Source organism: Equus przewalskii, chromosome 8 (genome assembly GCF_037783145.1).
Source record: "Equus przewalskii isolate Varuska chromosome 8, EquPr2, whole genome shotgun sequence".
Lineage (NCBI taxonomy): Eukaryota > Metazoa > Chordata > Mammalia > Perissodactyla > Equidae > Equus > Equus przewalskii.
The window spans coordinates 21,606,068-21,624,146 of NC_091838.1; the positions used below are offsets into that span (position 1 = coordinate 21,606,068).

The 18,079-nt window shown below is 36.8% G+C and overlaps 1 protein-coding gene across 2 annotated transcripts in view; it reads right to left on the minus strand.

Annotated features, from left to right (window-relative positions):
• Window positions 1-14,952, minus strand: part of YTHDF3 (YTH N6-methyladenosine RNA binding protein F3) — a 38,222-nt gene extending 23,270 nt beyond the window's left edge. The window contains exons 1-4 of one of the 2 annotated variants that reach the window (XM_070630505.1): window positions 14,577-14,952; window positions 14,065-14,089; window positions 10,539-10,684; window positions 8,158-8,243 (exon numbers count right to left, since the gene is read on the minus strand). In XM_070630505.1, coding sequence (XP_070486606.1) covers window positions 8,158-8,243; window positions 10,539-10,596 — 144 coding nt within the window. In that variant the 5' untranslated portion in view covers window positions 10,597-10,684; window positions 14,065-14,089; window positions 14,577-14,952. The remainder of the gene's footprint in view (window positions 1-8,157; window positions 8,244-10,538; window positions 10,685-14,064; window positions 14,090-14,576) is intronic. The other variant, XM_070630506.1, reaches the window with a different exon arrangement.
• Between the last annotated feature and the right edge of the window lie 3,127 nt (window positions 14,953-18,079).

Sequence of the window (18,079 nt, forward strand, 5' to 3'; positions counted from 1 at the left end):
TACTTCTAAATTTTATGCAATAAACTTAACACTTTCCTGATCAGAATTTTAACTTAGAAATAGTGAGTTCTGGTAATTTTTTTCCAAAATTACTGCAATTAAATCAAATTTTACTTTTAATAATATTAACTAATCATTCAGTGATCTGCAGAAAATCAGGACAAAAAAAATTAAAGAAAAAAAAACAGTCAAATTTGTTACTAGCCAATGCTAAAAATATTTTAAGGATTTCTTTTGAAAATGGATTTCATATGCCAAAAACAGGCCTGATAATAAATTTTTACTCTTTGATTTAGGTGTGATTTTTAAAGCCTCAGGGAGAGCTTTAGAAGTTGTAGAATTAAGCAAGGTGAAAAAATTAAGCTAGTATCTAATCAGAACAACTAGTATTCCCTTTGCAAGGGTCAATACTATTTTGAAGGCTGATTATTCACAATTTATATAGACATCATTATTCTAAGTTCTCTGAAACAGTGTTTAACCCATTTTTTTTGCTGTTAATCTCTTGGAACTTTTCTGCCACTGCTTTCCCACTCAAGAAAGTATATCACTACAAATCTGTGACTAACATCATAGATACTACCTTAACTCATTTTAAATTATTTTTTAAATGCCTATCATTGAAAACTGAGATGCTTTGGGGCCAGCCCGGTGGTGCAGCGGTTAAGTGCCCATGTTCTGCTTCGGCAGCCCGGGGTTCACTGGTTCGGATCCCGGGTGCAGACATGGCACTGCTTGGCAAGCCATGCTGTGGCAGGCGTTCCACATATAAAGTAGAGGAAGATGCACATGGATGTTAGCTCAGGGCCAGTCTTCCTCAGCAAAAAGAGGAGGACTGGCAGCAGCTGTTAGCTCAGGGCTAATCTTCCTCAGGAAAAAAATGAAAGAAAGAAAACTGAGATGCTTTATTGTTACTGTTAAGTTACTCGTGACACATCTCACAACTGTTACAACTGTCCACTGTCTGTGAGAAAGTTAGTTTAATATTTTGTCTTTTGAAATGATTCTGATATAACTAAAATGAAAATAAGAAAAACAAAGAGGTTGCATTTAAATTAATAATTATGACACAGATTTACTGAGTATTTCCAGTAAAGCTTGAACTTAAAAACAAAAAACAATTGTCTTCTCAGTACTATTTAATGAAAAAAATGACTTTTTAAATACACTTCATATTAAATATATTTTACCATATTCAAAACTGGAATGAAATAGTAACTGTGTTACTATTTACTAATTTAGTTGAACACTTTCTTTACTACAATGGATAATTATTAACTGTATTTGAAAATATATTCAAAGGATGCTCACAAGATTAGTATGAAGGAAATGAAGAGCATCTTTTGAACGACCACAGTAGTGGCATCATTACAGAAACTGACATTAGAAATACTCAGTGCTGTATTTAAATACAAATACAAGAGAAGCCTGAGGGAAGCTCAAATCACAAACAATGGTTTTCAAAGAAAAAATTCTTGGAAGAAATTAATGAGTAAACTTTACTATCCATGAAGATCTCTCTCTCTTTCACACACACACACACACATAATTCAGCCACTAAATCATTAGTGAAAAACAGAAGTACTCCTAGTGTTTCATACTGACAAGGAAGTCACTGCAAGACTCTAAAAAACTTAAAGAAAGTGAACAGAAGTTCAGCCAGTATAAATGAACACATATAATTGATTAAAAAGACTTTAAAGACTGTCCTTTTTTAGTTTAAATAGTTACTAAAGGTATTTTTTAATACTTTATTACTTATTTTAACCAAAGACTGACAGAATGCCTACACTGTAAAAAAAAAAAAAACAAAAAAACAAAAAACAAATCTGATAAGATACTCATTCTAAAAGAAAATCTACAGTTAAAAAGACACATTAACATAGAAAGTAAACAATTCTACATGGGGAAAGAGTAGAAAAGCTGAGCTAAACATGGAGATAAGAAGTTGCAAAGTTTTAATTTAGAATGCTGGCACTGAAATCCAGACTCAGTAAGTCCTTACCTGGATGTGGGAGTGTAAAAGCAGACCAAGTAGAAAGTTTTAAGTTCATTCTTTGTAATAAAGTGTTTGTAAAATTACACTTATAAGTTATGGTGAATATTCTTATTTCACCATCACAAATGCTTTATACAACAGTTACACATCAAGTTTCTAACTTGGCTATACCCATAATACAGTTCAAGGGTCAGCAAACTAAAGACCCAAAAGGTAAATACTTTAAGTTTTCCAAGCCAAATACAGTCATTGGTCCCTGTCACATATTCATCTTTTTTTTTTTTTTTAAACAACCCTTTAAAATGCTGAAGGCTAAGGGCTGGCTCCGTGGCTGAGTGGTTAAGTTCGCGCACTCCGCTGCGGCGGCCCAGGGTTTGGATCCTGGGCGCAGACATGGCACCGCTTGTCAGGCCACGTTGAGGCAGCGTCCCACATCCTACAACTAGAAAGATCTGCAACTAAGACATGTATGGGAGGTTTGGGAAAATAAAGCAAGAAACAAAAAAAGAAGAACACTGGCAACAGTTGTTGACTCAGGTGCCAATCTTAAAAAAAAAAAAAATAAATGCTGAAGGCTCAAGGGTTTTCTCAAAGAAAACAGGGCATCGACTAGATTTAGTCCCTGGCCTACAGTTTGTCAACACTGTTTTAACTGATTATCTATGCCATACTAATTTTAAAAAAAAGAAAGCCCCCAACCTATACTATTAAATTAGTGGGGAACAAATTTTTGCCGATTCTGTCACCTCTGGGGCTGCAATAGGCCCAAACTGTTTTGGATGTGGAGACTTTTATTATACATCTTTTCAATTATTTTTTTAAATTATGATTTTTACTACTTCACCCCTAAATTGGTGATTTTGTCAAAATAAGAAGTTTACCTTAAAAGGTGTTCCATTAGTCACAACTGCCTATCCAACAGACAGCTCTAGCTAATAAGCAGAGACGCACTTACTAAAGCTGCCACGGTGTCACTACCACCCTGAGCATACTGGATAAGTGGCCTGCTTTCTCCAGCTGGTCAAACAATGCTAACCATTTATTTCCCAATTCTTTCAGCAGTTTCAGCTGAATTTCAAGATGTTTCTTCCTTAGCTCTATGAAAGTAACTTAAGCAGTCTCCTTTCAAACGGCAGACTTCAGTTTGGGTTCTAGTAAGAACAAAGTTGCAGGAAACTCTTCAAAGTTTAAAAGTAAGATATGGTCAACAGTAGAGCTTCGACTGTAACTGGAAATACTATAAAATATGCTTTGCTAAATTTAAGATAAATCTTTAATTGCTAAGTAAATGAAATATCAATTAGAGGAATGTACTTAGGTAGTGAAGAGGAAAAAAATTTCCACTTACTGATGATGGAAAATAATAACTCAAAAGTTACTTTCACCTTTTACTTTAAACCTGGTTATAATGAGACATAATCAACTTAACAATTTATGTCCGAATGATTCATAATCGGGAAGTTAGTCAGTAATAATGAAATTTTACTATGTTCTTCAAAGATGTACAACCTTTAAACAAAGTGATGTGAAATGTTTGATATTTCTCTCAAGAACTAACTGGAAAGGGAAAAATAACAAGAGTATGTAAATATAAAGTGATATAATTAACGGATATAATTAAATATGTAAGAACAGATCCACAGACCCTTTACCCAAAGCATAAACTTAGAAACACAACCTGGAGAGGCCATTTAATACAAGGTTGAAGTGACGCCAAGAAGTATCTAAATTGTAATCCCAGCCCAGGTACTATCAGTTATGTGAAAGTATCAAGGTTACTTAAACTCTACAGTTTCCTCATCTGTTAAAAGGAAATACGGATACAGTGCCTAGGACACATTATTCAATCAACAAGTCATATTTATTAATACAACTTAACCTGCCTCTTTAAAACGTAAATTAATCATAAAGCACAAGGTATAATTACAACCTTAGTCCAGATCTTAAGAGTATAAAGTCAGAGAGTGATGTAGTAGTCAAAAATATGGGCTCAATTCTTTACTCTTCCACTTTGTATGTCAGGCATCTCATCAGATCACTTACTATCTCTAACTCTGTTTCTTCGTTGGTAAAATGGGGATAATACTTGCTGCTCTAATCAGTTTAAAAAATTTTTTTAAATCTACTTTGTTAATTGAAAAATGCTTATGGAAGTAAAGCATAGGAGTTAAGCCTTTAGTTTTTTTTTTTTTTCTAATTTGGAAACTAAAATATAGGACAGACTAAAAGTTCTTCCTTAGAATTTCAAAATCATTTATAATCATTATTCCTTAGCCTTTTTATGTAGGTCAATTATTTTTCTATCATCTCAAAGAAAACTTGAACAACAGTAGAAAAACTTCATTCTGACCTGAGGACATTTTAATACAACCCATTATAACTGACAGTCTTTTATTTATAGTAACTTAATATCCATTTTTACTTTGTAAGTATCCAAACTTCCAAGAAAGAACATTGTACAATGTCTTAGAAGTTCAATTAAAAAAAGTTTAAGGCATTATTCACCATTAACAGCACTTCTGCACAGAGAAAAATGAAAAACTGCTTTCCATTAAAAACCTGAGAGGTACTTCAAACTCGAACTGACTTCTGAATTAACATAAAAAAATGAAGTGAGGTTTAGTATACTTTTAATGCTTCTATGTATTTTCTTCTAAGTTTTTAAAATATTATTGTACTTTTCAAAAAATATAATCCATGCATATCTAACCATAAGGATGTCATAAGAAAAACATGTTATACATCATACTCAACTTGAATATTTCATCAACCATACTTCTTCATTCCCTAATTCTAGCAGATAATCTAATTCATTCATTCATCAAATACATAATTAATAACTACTATGTGCCAGACATGGTGTCAGTCACTGGAGACAAGAAGATGAACATGGTCTCTGACCTGCAGCATTTCACTTCACAGGTCTAGTGGGGAAGACATAAAAGAAAATACTCAGAAAATATTTATATTTTCAGAAAATAATAAGTTCTATTTCCCTGAGCAAGTACGAGGGAAAAATTTGATCAAAGATGACGCAGGGAGGGAAGTGGAGCCATTTTAAGGGTATTCAATATAATAAGGGTATCCACTGTTGTGAAGCTGTGGCAGTTCTTTAACATGACAACAGTATAATCAGACTTGGACTTTTAAGACTGCTAACTGGCAATACAGAATTACCGGTTAGGATATCATTCCATAAGGGAGAGAGAATGAAAAACTTAACTAAAGGCAGTGATGGCAGGGACAGAAAATAACGAAACTCAAAATACTACTTTACTTTCTTAGTTCTCTATACTTCTTCTCTTAAACATGGCTATGAATTTATCTCCCCACATGTACAAGCAGATAAACAAACCATTCTTCCAATTCATTCTTTCAAATTTATATGCGCAAACCACATGGCATCTTTAACAGTGTCAATTAAATCTGAATTTTCCAATCAACTTAATCATCAGATTATTCTGAGGAACTATAGAGGATTTTAAGACCTGAAAGACAGATATTTACTTTTAAAATCGCTATAAAAATTATTCCCCCAGAAATTGAACACTATAAAAGAAATATGCTGCCACAGAAGCAAAGGCCAACAACCTGTTTTAAAGTATCCTTCGGTTTGATCTAAATTAAATCTAAGTATACAAAACAATTTAGATCAACAGCCAAAAACATCAAACATCTCTCCAAACAAAAGACTGATTTTTGTTTTTTATAATTTGAAAATCAGATGAACAGGTTTAATTTTAAAAACATTGTGTATTTAGTTGAAAATTTTTTAATTAAAGAATTATTTCAATTAGGCAAGTCCAAGGAACTATAAATACTTGCATAACTTTAAATCTGCAAATAATTACTTGAGATATTTCACCAATTAAGTCCAGTTTTCACTCATCTACATTAAAAGGTCAATTTTTTTTTAATTTTCTATTTTAGCTAGGCAATTATGAGTAACAAATTCTTATACAACTTACTTTTAAGATTTCAGATAACTTTCAATTTTTCTCTCAAATAAACCGAGTTTTCCATAGTCTATAGTGTTAGTAGTACTCTTTAAAAGGTAAATATGTGTCCTCATTACAGATGATTATTTTTAGTAGTATAGATAGATAATTGCTGAAAAACTATTCATTAGCACTGGCATGGTAATGGTAAGATACAGCCTTACCATATCAAATTTTAAAATTTCTCCTTAAGTAGCACAGGAATATATTGATTCGAATATCACAAATTAAAATAATGATTTAATTAAGAAAAGCATAAGATCTTCCACTTAAAACATCACATAAAAAAAAATCTTTTATAGATGTTTTTGCCCCAACATAACTTTTATGATACAATTTAAAAACTGAGTTCACTGAGGTAAATGCCTCTATATTCTTGAAAAGTAATGTTTTTCCAATACCTTTAAAGTTTTTTTACAAGTGAAATCTTATGCAGAAGTCCAATATACAAAACAGATAAAAAGCAGAGCAACGCTGGTGGCCACCTGGGTGGGATCCAGGGTACCCTGCTCTAGCCTCTCCTAGGCAGATATGGGCACCTCTGTGGAATGCCAAAACAACAATCTTGGAAGCCTCTGTGACAAATGAATTCTCATACAGGTAGTTAACGCTCAAACATTTACATGACACTACAATTCCTTGAAAACATAAGTGAAAGGATCTTCATCCTATACCCCCATCTTACAAGTTCATTTTACATTATAAAGTATGAAATCAAGTAGCAAAAATCAAATCAATTATTTAGAGCAAATAAATTTCCCAAACCTATCTGATCATGGAGACCTTTTTGGGGAAATATCTACTATACCTCAAAATAACAGAATTTCTGAAAAAAGTTGGGAAACTGCCACAAGGAATATTAACTGAGATTACCATATGGGCCCAAATAGAACACTGACTATTTCTTTTAAAACTTTCAACACATTTCACAACAAATGATCTTCCCCTACTTTCCAGTGATATATGTTTTCACAACCTTTAGGTGGAAAGTTAATTTGTTATTGAGATCAAAACGTTAGGTTCTATCAGCATGAAATTAAGTTTTTCATTCTTTTTTAAGAGTAGCCAAACTTTTATAGATTAGATCACTTGTTTTTATTCTTTCTCATTTATTTATTCCCTCCCAACATAAGCTGGGGATGTAGATCAACAGAGAGAGGGGGTGGTTACAGAGAAATGACCAAGAGGTAGATAAAGTTGAAGGTAATAACCAGGGGTCTCCACAGTCCTAAAAATAATCCTACCTTCCACAAATTGGAAACTACTTTTTATTCAAATTTTCTCTACAACTGTCAAGTTCTGTAGTATCATTTGGTTCTTTATTTTTTTATAGTTTAAAAAAATCTAGAGGTTAAGATTTCAAGGTACATTTTTCATATATCTTTTTTTAAGCAAAACAATAAAAGCAGTTTCATTCCATGACATTCTCTCTAAAGAAACGGGTTAAGGAAAGTTTTTAAAATTTATTTCTAGTAGTGCCATTTTTATTAACAGAAATGGATGCAGAAATGTATAGAGACCAAAGGGTTGCACTGTTTTTTCTTTTTCAATGTTTAAATCTAAATTACTCCTGTATACAAATTCACAAAATTATTTGCGAAAAATCTAAACACAAAAGAACCTCAAAAGCCACCAGTATTTGATGTGATGAAACTCTCCATGCTTGCAATATACAAGCGTGCTTATAAAGTCTTTAATTCTATTCTCTATGTTACCAGGCCATATTAAAACTTTAATTATCACTGAAATTCAAATTGGAATGCCAAATAAAGAAGAAAAGACATTTAATCAAAAATTTTAGGCACAAACTAGTCCTCCCCACAAATTTCTAGCTAACTAAACCTTGTAATTTGCTTTGGCTATGAAGATGTGGCAGTGACCTTAAAAGGTTAAATTCTTTCAATATTCAAAAGAAAGAACCATAACATATACAAATAATGTTCATCTCCAAATCTGTATATTTCATAATCTAGTTTCAGGCATCTATAATTTTTAAAGAACTCTCCAGTGCCATAAACCTGCAACTGCTATTCACTATTATGCAGACAGGCTAGATTAATCCATGTTATGGTTAGACTCATTCAATTAAAATACCTATTTGGAAAGTCAATTATTGCTAATAAAAGTCTGATTTCCTAAATATTGGACTGTCAGACTTACCTGATTTGTCTGGCTACTTAAGTATGGCTCAAAATCATCATCATTTACAGCATCTTTTTGATGAATCGAACCGTTTTGTACTGAAACTAAAAAATACGTTTGCATTAGATGTGTTGTAATTATCTTTATGAAACTCACAGAACAATGTAACATTTTCAGTATTTTTCAAACCAACTCAGAGAAAGTTAAATCCTAAGTTCTTTGCTCTCTTCATTTAAAAATTCTCTTAAGGATTAACTTAATTTGGAATATTAATACTTATGTGCCACCCAAAACTTACAAATCTTGTATATTATCAGGCCAAGACTACATAAACACTAACTATATATACCCTTCCAATTACCAATAACATAACATAAATAGCCCAATTTCAACACTCTAGTAAGCAAATAGTTAAATTAAAACGGTGGAAGGTTCATTAGTGCTGTATTTAAATCTAAAATAATCACTTCAAACATTATTGCAGACAATAGAGACTTCTGAATGTTCTCTACCTTTGTTAAATGTCTATATTAATTAGTTCAATAAAGGTAAATAAAGAAGAAAATAACTTTCTTTGGTAACTAAAGTTACAGTAAATAAACGCCTCTGGTTAAAGAAAGTGACTAAAATTCACTTGAAGAAATATCACTACAAATAATTATGAAACATCTAAATAAAAAGGGCCTAATTCTAAAGCAAAAAACTATGAACTTTCACATGAAAGTACAAATACTAAAAATAACCATGATTACTCTTGCGACACACGAGAAAAACAGAATTTATAAACACCCTATTTGTTCAGAGATGATTTTTATAAATGCTCTATAAAGTTGCTCTTCTCTGGACAATGTCTCAGAGTGCTTCTGAACAGAGACTTAAGGTAAGAATGTCCTGGGTTTGAATCCCAAGTCCAACAGTGAGAAGCTGGGTGATCTCTAGTTAGCGACTAAGTCTCTCTAACTCCACTTCTCTGCTCAAGGAGGTTATTAATAGTACCTACCTCAGCTCATCTGAGTATTCAATGACAGTACTACATAAAATATTACAAGATCCAAACAGGACCAAAAATTACTCTAGACCACATAAACAGAAATTTTACAAGACTAAAACTTGATGTGCTAGCACTATGTAAACACACTGTTTATACTACTTCTGAAATATGTGAGATGAAAAAACAAAGTTTCTGATGCATGTTGACTAATCTCTTAGAAACAAAAAAATCCCTCAAAATCTGCAAGATTTATTGCTTAAAAATACAGCGTGACAAAGTATAAATTAGGTTTGGGGCAATGGATTTAAGTTGTGTGTTCTTCTATAATATCACAACATTTTTATTTTCCCTAATTTTCCCAACATCACCTAAAATACTATGAGTTGACAGTGGCATGGAAGCAAAGACAGGTGAAATCCACCCGCTGAGTAGCAATGATCAAAGAAACGATGCTACTCTGTGAAGCCGTCAAAGTAGACCTCTTATGATACTACACTGCCCCTCAAAGACTACAAGAGCAACCTCAATGTCACCTTGATCCTGGCTCCCCTGAGGTGGTTAACTGTAGAAGGACTGCATCAGAATCAGGCCTGAGCTAAATGCGCTCCCTAGAATTTAAATACGTAACAGCCACTAGAGAGGAAAATAAAGAGGAGGGCGTCTTTAGGTTATTTCTGGTGGGCTAATAATCATTTCAGTCCAAGAGATTCTGACATACCTGTTCTCCTTTACCCCTCCTTTATCAAAGGTAGTTACGCACAGTTTATTACCTCTTGAAAAAAAATTCTTCACACTATTGTACTATTACACTAGTATATATTAGTCAGCATCTGAGACAGGTACCCATTTCAAAATTACAACTATTTCTCACATTCATTAAGATTCTCAGGAAGTTAGTCCATACTGCTAATACAGCAAAAAAAAAAAAAAAAAGTGCCTACTTAAAATTCATCTAAATAGATATTATACTGCTATTCTTACTCATTTCCTGTTCTATCCTTTCTCTTTTCTAATTCTGAGAGGCTGAGACTAAGAACAAAATATTCTCATACACTAAGTAAATACTGTCTACGGTCATTTATAAATGATGCATAAATACATCTAAAAACTCCTAAAAGATTATTCAAAGAGTATGGCACTCTAAGCAAAAAAATGTTTACCAAAAGTATTTCACTCATACTGACAAGCAATTTGCATTAAATTAGAAATGAGAATAGAAGCTAGCCCTTGAGTTTCAGAAGCATACCTTCCTTTAAGAAATTTAACTATCTTAAAGACTTTAGTTTTCGAACATTACTTAATGACAATCTAATGTCTTGGAGATTGAAAGCCAGTAAATAGTAATGAAATCCAAGCCAGTTCCATAGTCTGTACAAGTTCTTCAGGGAAAAAAGAACAGATGACTTACATGATTCTTCGCCTGTTTCCTCTGCTCTATGAAGCAGAGTCAAATCAAGATAGAACATGGGCCTTAGGAGCCAGGTGATTCTTTGCTCTGGTCCTGACTACATCAAGTTAGGAAAGTCAACAGATCTGTGCATCATGTTTTCCCACCTACAAAAACAGTGACAATACCATGTACCCTCTATCTCCTTATAGGAATGTTTTGAGGATTAGTATTAAAATGAAGCCTAAAATGACAGTAAAGTGCTTTGCAATCATTTCCAGAGGGGAGGTGGGGAGAGGATACAAAAGAATATTGCCAAAATACAAGGCATTTTCCGCCACTTCTCTGAAACACTGTAAGAGAGCCAAATTCAACCTTAGTCTTTTAAATTGCAGTTGTACCAAACAATGAATGGGTCCTTCCGCCAGAAGAGAATGGGGAGGAGAGGAAGGAAAAGATAAATTCCCTTCCATATATTTGCCTATTTATAAACTTAAGGGATAGGAGGAAGCAGGCAGCAAGGCCTGAGGCTACTAGGTAAAGGGATCTGACACTTCTATGTGTGCTACCGGAAGGAAGAGCAACAGTACACTTTTATTCCAGGAAGCAAAAATTCCACTTGCTAACCAATAAAAGTGATAATGAAGTCAATTTTGCATTATGGACCAATAAGCAATTAATTATCCTTAAAGTTCTACTACCCTTGAGTACCATCCTGGTCAAGGATAATTATAATATTGAACATAGGGACAATTTGTTAATTAAAAAGAATTCACATTTATAAACAAGTAAACCTAGAACTATTATTTATACTACAAAAGCATTTTTGCCCTACAAAGAGACTGATACAGAACTCCTTTCAAATTTCAGCTGCTTTAATGGATTTATGTCATTAAGGATATACAGAAAAACACTCAGCAGAAAATCAGACACTAAAGCCAGGTGTTAGGCTAACACTGTTAACTGAAGATAATTCAGGAAAGGAATATACCACCTCTGAAATTACATTAAGTCAACTGAAAAGGATTATCCTTTCAAAACTTTAACTCTTCAGAAATACGTATTTTTCATAAGTTTGATAAGTTCTGAATTCAAGTTTAATACTCATATTCTTAGAATAGTGAGGCCATAGCTCAAGAAAAATAACTTTGCTTTCTGCTTCATAAGAGTAAACAAGAATTATAAAACAATTTTACTAGCTTGAAAACCAAGTCAGCTAAGGCAGAGTAGTTTTTCTTAAATACACACACAGCTCCTTATATCAGTTCACTGGAGGTGCTGCCTCCTCCTCGTAATTTGCCTTACAGAGGCATAAAAACACAAGTAATGTCTATGTGTATTTGTGCACTTGTAGTATCTACCATTTTAAAGCATCTTAAATGATTACCAATACTTTTAGGCAGTAGAGTTTTTCCCTCCTGCCAGGTCTGAGTCAACAGTCTTCCTGCACCTTAAAAATAGATGAGGTGAGGACGGTGAAAAGAAATCCAGCAAATATAATGGCTACCAGCGGATTACTGTAATTGTAATTACAACAATCCTCAAGGCATACAAAAGGATTTATGGCTAGCATTAATACTTTTATAGATAGAGGGGAAATTCTGACCAAAATGTGCAACGTGTCCAAGCTCACTTGGCATGTCAGTAGCCACAGGCAGTATTAGAACACAGGTCTCCTAGGATCCCAGTCCACGTTCTATCCATGGATGATATTATTAACTGAACAATAAGGGGGAAAGAAAGAAAATTTCTTGGAATAAAGAACTATCCAAATAAATACTTCGCATGTGTGTCTAAATACATCTAACAGAGGTGACACTGATAGATTAAAAAAATTTAGATAACCAAAAAATATTTATTTATAATCAATAGGCAACATTGTTTATAGATAACTTTTATTTACTATCATCAAAGATGTTACTAGGACATACCTAAGTGAAATGACTATGTCATAAGTCAAACAAAGTAATATAGTTAATGGCTTACAATGCTGTAGATGCTCTATTTTGTTTTGTCAAACAAGTTAAGTACTTCATAGAACTTGCATACTTACCTTAAAGCAGATAACACAAAACACTTAGCATTTCAAATAGCCTTGCAAAGTGCCACCTCCCCACAGATCTAGGATAAAATAATTTATGCTAGGCAATAACGACCACACATTCCACATATCTCCAAGTCTATAAACTTCCTAATGGGTAGACTAGCAAAAAGAAATTAACGGATCATTCTTTTTAAATATACAGATAAATTTTTTAAAACTTATTTAAAATAAGTCAACAATATCAAATTCTGAGGTTTATGCTTACAACACAGAGCATAATTCTAAAATTAAAACCTTAACTAAAAGTTAAAAATTAAATTGTAAAAATTAAATTTTCTAAATGTTTATATACTCCAAGAAAATATATCTTTCATCAAAACAAAGCAATAAATTTATGTTACCTAATACAGTGCCATATCCTGGGTATGTACAAATTCCCAAATAAATTGTACTACCACTCAAAGAAAATTAATTAAGCTGTGGTACAGAACCCATTCCTTTCAAATTTGCAATAGCAAATTAAAAAAACCTAAGAATATAAAGAGCACCAATAAACACTGAACTTACATCTAAAAGGCTACTGTAGATCTTATTTTCTAGGTAATACTTTGCTACTAAAATAAAAAACAGGAAGCATAATTCTACTTAGTCTAATTTCAAGCCCTATTACAAATGTTATAAATATATAATTTGCTGCAATGTTATTTAATTGGCCCTGTCCCAAGAAAGCACGTATTGTTCTATACTTACTAAGGTCACATGATTAATGTCATAATGTTTCAATCAGTAGACTGTATCATACCATACTAATAAATACAAATTACACTTATTTTTTAAAATGCTTTACTTTCAGTAATAGATATATTTTTTTAACTCAGGAGTAAATCACATAATCCTGGCAGAAACCTCACAAATTATTTCCTTCTCAGTCCTTTCTAAAATACCAGATTGAGTCACACCTTGCCATCAGGACTACACAGCAAGATGACATGCCTGTTCGGTTTTGATCTCTCACGTGTTAGTGCCTCACTGCAGCCTACTTCAATACAATCAGTGATCAACAGCACAATTTTCACTAATGTGACATGGTATTCCATGTGGGCTGCATGTGCCAATATAATCCGGACATGCCAAACAAGATGTCCACTTACTTACATACATTAGTAGAAATGTTTGTGGCACAAGTAGTTACGTAATACAGATAAAACTGTAGAATTAAAGAAACGGCACTACCTCCATCACAACACCTCCTTAACTGAAATACAACTAAGAAAACTGTTTCTTGTACCACTTTGGTTTCTATAAAGTGGCTTCAAAGGAAGGAACCACCGAACCTTTGGATAGCATTTGGCAGCCTTAACCGTGATGAATGTTTCTCTAACCTTACATTTCAAAGAAACATTTAAAAAGAAACGGGAGCAAAAACAAAGAAAAGCCCCTCACATATTTTAAAAGTAACAGCAAACCAACATTGGGAAATCAGAGAAAAATACCCAAACTCACCTTTATTTCCTTGCCCTTTAGGTCTCTGTGTAGCAAGACGAAAGGCGTGGTAACGAAAAGGGAAAAGAAACAGAAGACAGGGAACGTGTGTTAATCAAAGACGTTATCAATGACAAGTTATTTTAAACAATCCGCGTAGGAGGAAAACCCACCGCCTCCTCCAGGGCCACCGATTTCCCACCCACCCCGGGCTTTAAACCTCCTCCCCGCCGCTCGGGATCCGGCTCCCGGCGCGCCCGCTCTCGGCCCTACGTCCGCCGCCCTCGGGATGCGCCCCGGGGCCCCGCGAGCGGTCCTTCCCCCACCCGGCGCGGCCCGCGGCGCCCGCCTCGGCCGCAGGCTCCGGGGCCAGAGCGCACGCCCCGGCCCGGACGGCTGGAGCGCCGCAACCTGCGCCCGGGGCACCGTTATGGGGCCGGCGGCGGCGGCGGCGGGGAGGAGCCGGAGCCCCGCGCGAGGGTGGAGCTCCGGGGCTCAGGCCTTCGCTGAGGCTGAGGCCTCTGCTCCCTCACCTGATCCACGCTAGTGGCTGACATTCTTCACCGCAACCCGAGAGGAGCTGCTGCTGCCGCCGCCGCCGCCGCCGCCTGGGCCTCTCCCCGTGCACTCACAGCAGTTGGCTGCCGCCCTCGGCCGAGGGACTGTTCCAGCCGCCGCCGCCGCCGCCGCTTGCTGAGAAGCCAGAAGAGGGCCTCGCGCTCAGGAGTCGGTGGAAGAGGCCCGTCTTTTCCGCTTGCACGCTCCTCTTCCCCCTCTCTCTCTCCGCTTCTCGGGTCCACAATGGCGGACAGACGCCTTAGTCTCACTTCCGCTCCGAGCCTCCCTGACCTTCCGCTCTCTACTCTGACGTCCGTGCTCACCTCGCTCTTCCTCCCCCACCCTCCCGCCACCGACCTTGGCTCCGCCCCCGCCTCGCCACGTCACTGGAGACGGCATCGCGCGGCCGGCCACGGCGCGTGCGCCGAGGAGGTAGAGCGTCTGCGTGTCTGCGAGCGCCGACTGCCAGGGTCGCGGCGGTGCGTTCCTTCTATCCCGCTCGGTGGCCGCGGGAAGCCGGACCCGACCCAGATTCGGTCGCATTCTGGGCAGGAAGTGGGCCTGGGCGGGAGGTGGCGGCTGCCAGGGATTGTAGAGCGGGGCCGAAGGCGCAGGGTTGGCGGCGCCTTCCTGGCGTTGGACTGGCCCTTGGCCGGTTGGAATGCCGCAGCCGCAGCCGCGCCAGCCCCAGGTGGGCCAGCCGTGGTGGCCCGGCCTCCGCGGGAGTCTCCCGAGGCCATCCAGAGCCACGTGGGTGGTTGAGTCAGCCAGGCGCCCTCAGGATAGGGTTGCTGGGCCGTCCGCGCGAGCCGTCACGTGCAGCGAACGCGGTTTCCTTGGAGCTCTGGGCACCGCCAAGCGGAAGCAAATAAGAGGTGCGCCCACAAGTGTTCGTTCTCTCGGAGCCCCAGGAACTGGATGAGAATTAGTCAGGTTCACCCGTCACCCCGGGAGTCTAACGTTGCCACCCAGTTCATGGACTTGTGTTCCCCTACCCTGACGTTGTTGATTTTGAGGAATGAATAAAGTTACCTTAGGAAAGAAAAGCATAGTTGCGTTTTTACTCCTAAAAGGAGAAACGTTTGAAGTTTCAATAGAAACTGACAGTTACTTTTCTGCAAATTGGCAAAACCAAAAGAGCCAATTTGCAACGTTTTGAACTGTTTGTTAAAGTAACTTCTTTGCAGTAAAGGCAAAGATTCCTTGCCTAACAGGTGTGATGCGGTCTCCATATAAAGAAATAATTTAAATAACCAAATCCTTTATTTTAAAGCCATAAAATAAGTGATAATTTAGAAAGTATAAAATTGATGAATTATAGGATTAATTTTGGGTTTTACAATGTAACAAGATTTTAGAAGCACTGAGTAGTAGAACTGAAACTTATCTTGAGAGTACCGTTTTTGTAAAAGGCCGAGAAGCACTTGTCAAGTCTGTTCAGCTCCCCTGCTCTTCCGTTTTGCCACACCTCCCAGGGACTCAGCCTGGTTTTCAGCTCAGGCTGAGCCCTCTGGCTATTTCCCAAGACTCCTCCCACTTTTCCAGTTGTCGCTGTTCGTCTCGCCGGTCTGCCCATCCTCCACTCAGGCACAGACCTTTCTAGTTTGAAAGTGCTTGAGTGGGGAAATTGAGAGTACACAAGAGGAATCCTGTGAACGCTTGCAGGCCTTATATCTGATCCTTAATTATCTTAGTTAAAAAGCGTAGCTTTGGACTCCAACCAATCTTGAATTCTGGCTGGGCTAGAATTAGTTGTATAACCTCAAGCCACTGAGCCTTTCTAAGCCTTAGTTTGTTTCCTCATGAATAAAATTAGGTCAGATATGTACCATTCCTGGCACAGAGTAAGCTGTCAACAGACAGTTGATATACAGGGCTAGTTCCTGGTTCCTTTGCTAAATTTTCAGAATGGTGGCAATAGCTTACATTTATTGAGTGTTCATTATATGTCAGAGACTGTAATAATCATTTAAATCTTTACAACATCCTTGTGTGTTAAGTGCTATCATAAAATCTGACACACAGTGAGGTTAAGAAACGTGCCCAAAATAACAGTCACTGTGAGAGCCAGGATTTGAACATAGGCAGTTTGACTCCAAAGCTTGTACTGTCGCCACATATAATACTGCTTGATGCCATGATGTTCTGGTGAGTTTCTGTTCTCTTTCATTCCTGTCCCTCAGCAAACTCCTTCCTTGCTTATTGTCCTTTTTAGCATTGAGGTCTGAACTTGCCGGATGGAGTGCTTAACTGCCCTGATATATACAAACCTATTTAATTTAATATTATATATTTTTTGAAGTATATCTGGGAACTATCTAAAATCATCTCCACTGCCTCCAGAAGTATGCAGATGCTATTTTGGAAAATGCTGCTCTCTCTAGATTGTAGACAAAATTTCCTTGTTCTACAGGGCCACTGGTATATCAGCCTCCTGAACAGCACTGTTCAGAGCTTGGAAAGGAGAGGGCAGGCTGGATTTCAGCCACCTTGGTGCCTTTATCCAGTGAACTTCCTCTCTGCACAACTATAATCACTGGCCTTGCACTTATGCGTGACTCCTGATTGTATCGAACTGATTGAACTTACTGTATCAGTTCAAATTAAGTTCAGCTGCAGGTGATATCAAGTCCAAAATAACGGGAACTTAGATAGAGGTTTGTTTTTCTCTCATACAGAAGAAGTCTGAAGGTAGTCAGTCCAAGGCTTGGGCTGCTGTCAGGGTGTCGGGTATCCAGCTCCTTCTAGCCCCACCATCCTCATAGTAACACTTCCACCGTGGTCCGGGATGGCTGCTCAACTTCCAGCGATCATAATCACATTCCTACCAGCAGAAAGCAAGGTGAAGAAAGGCACATCTCTTCCCTTTAAGGACATTTTGTAGAAATTGCATTTCCCACTTCCACCTACCTCTAACTAACTAGAACACAATCTTATGAAATACCTGGTTGAAGGAAACTTATATATTCTGATATATTCTGGGTGGCCATGTGCTCAGCTAAAAATCAGAAAGTTTACTTCTAAGGAAGAAGGGGACAATAGATAGTGAGAGATAAATAGTAATAAACTGTGTAAGCATAGCAATTACCCAGAGTCGCTTCTTTTCCTAACAGCATTTAAACTTACCTGTGAATTTTGCCAGTATTTAAACCAAACTTTTAAGGCTTTTTGTTATCTTTAAGTAACATAGTAAGTGAAACAAGCCTGGAAAATTCAGTTTGAAGAGTGATTGTTGCCTTTTTAAAAGTAAGGTATCCTTAAGTATCATGCTTAAGGTAAAACTAAAAGCTGAGGACACTGAATAAAGCCTAAACAAAAAAAAATTAAACCTGCTTTGAAACAGAAAAGTCAACAACTTTTTTTTCTTTGTTGTGTTTACTGCAGAGAAATTTACAATGAGAAGACAAAGCAGAAAACATGAAGTAGCCTAAAGGTTTCCCTAAACCAATGTTTTCCAAAGTGTTTCCCGGGGTTCTGA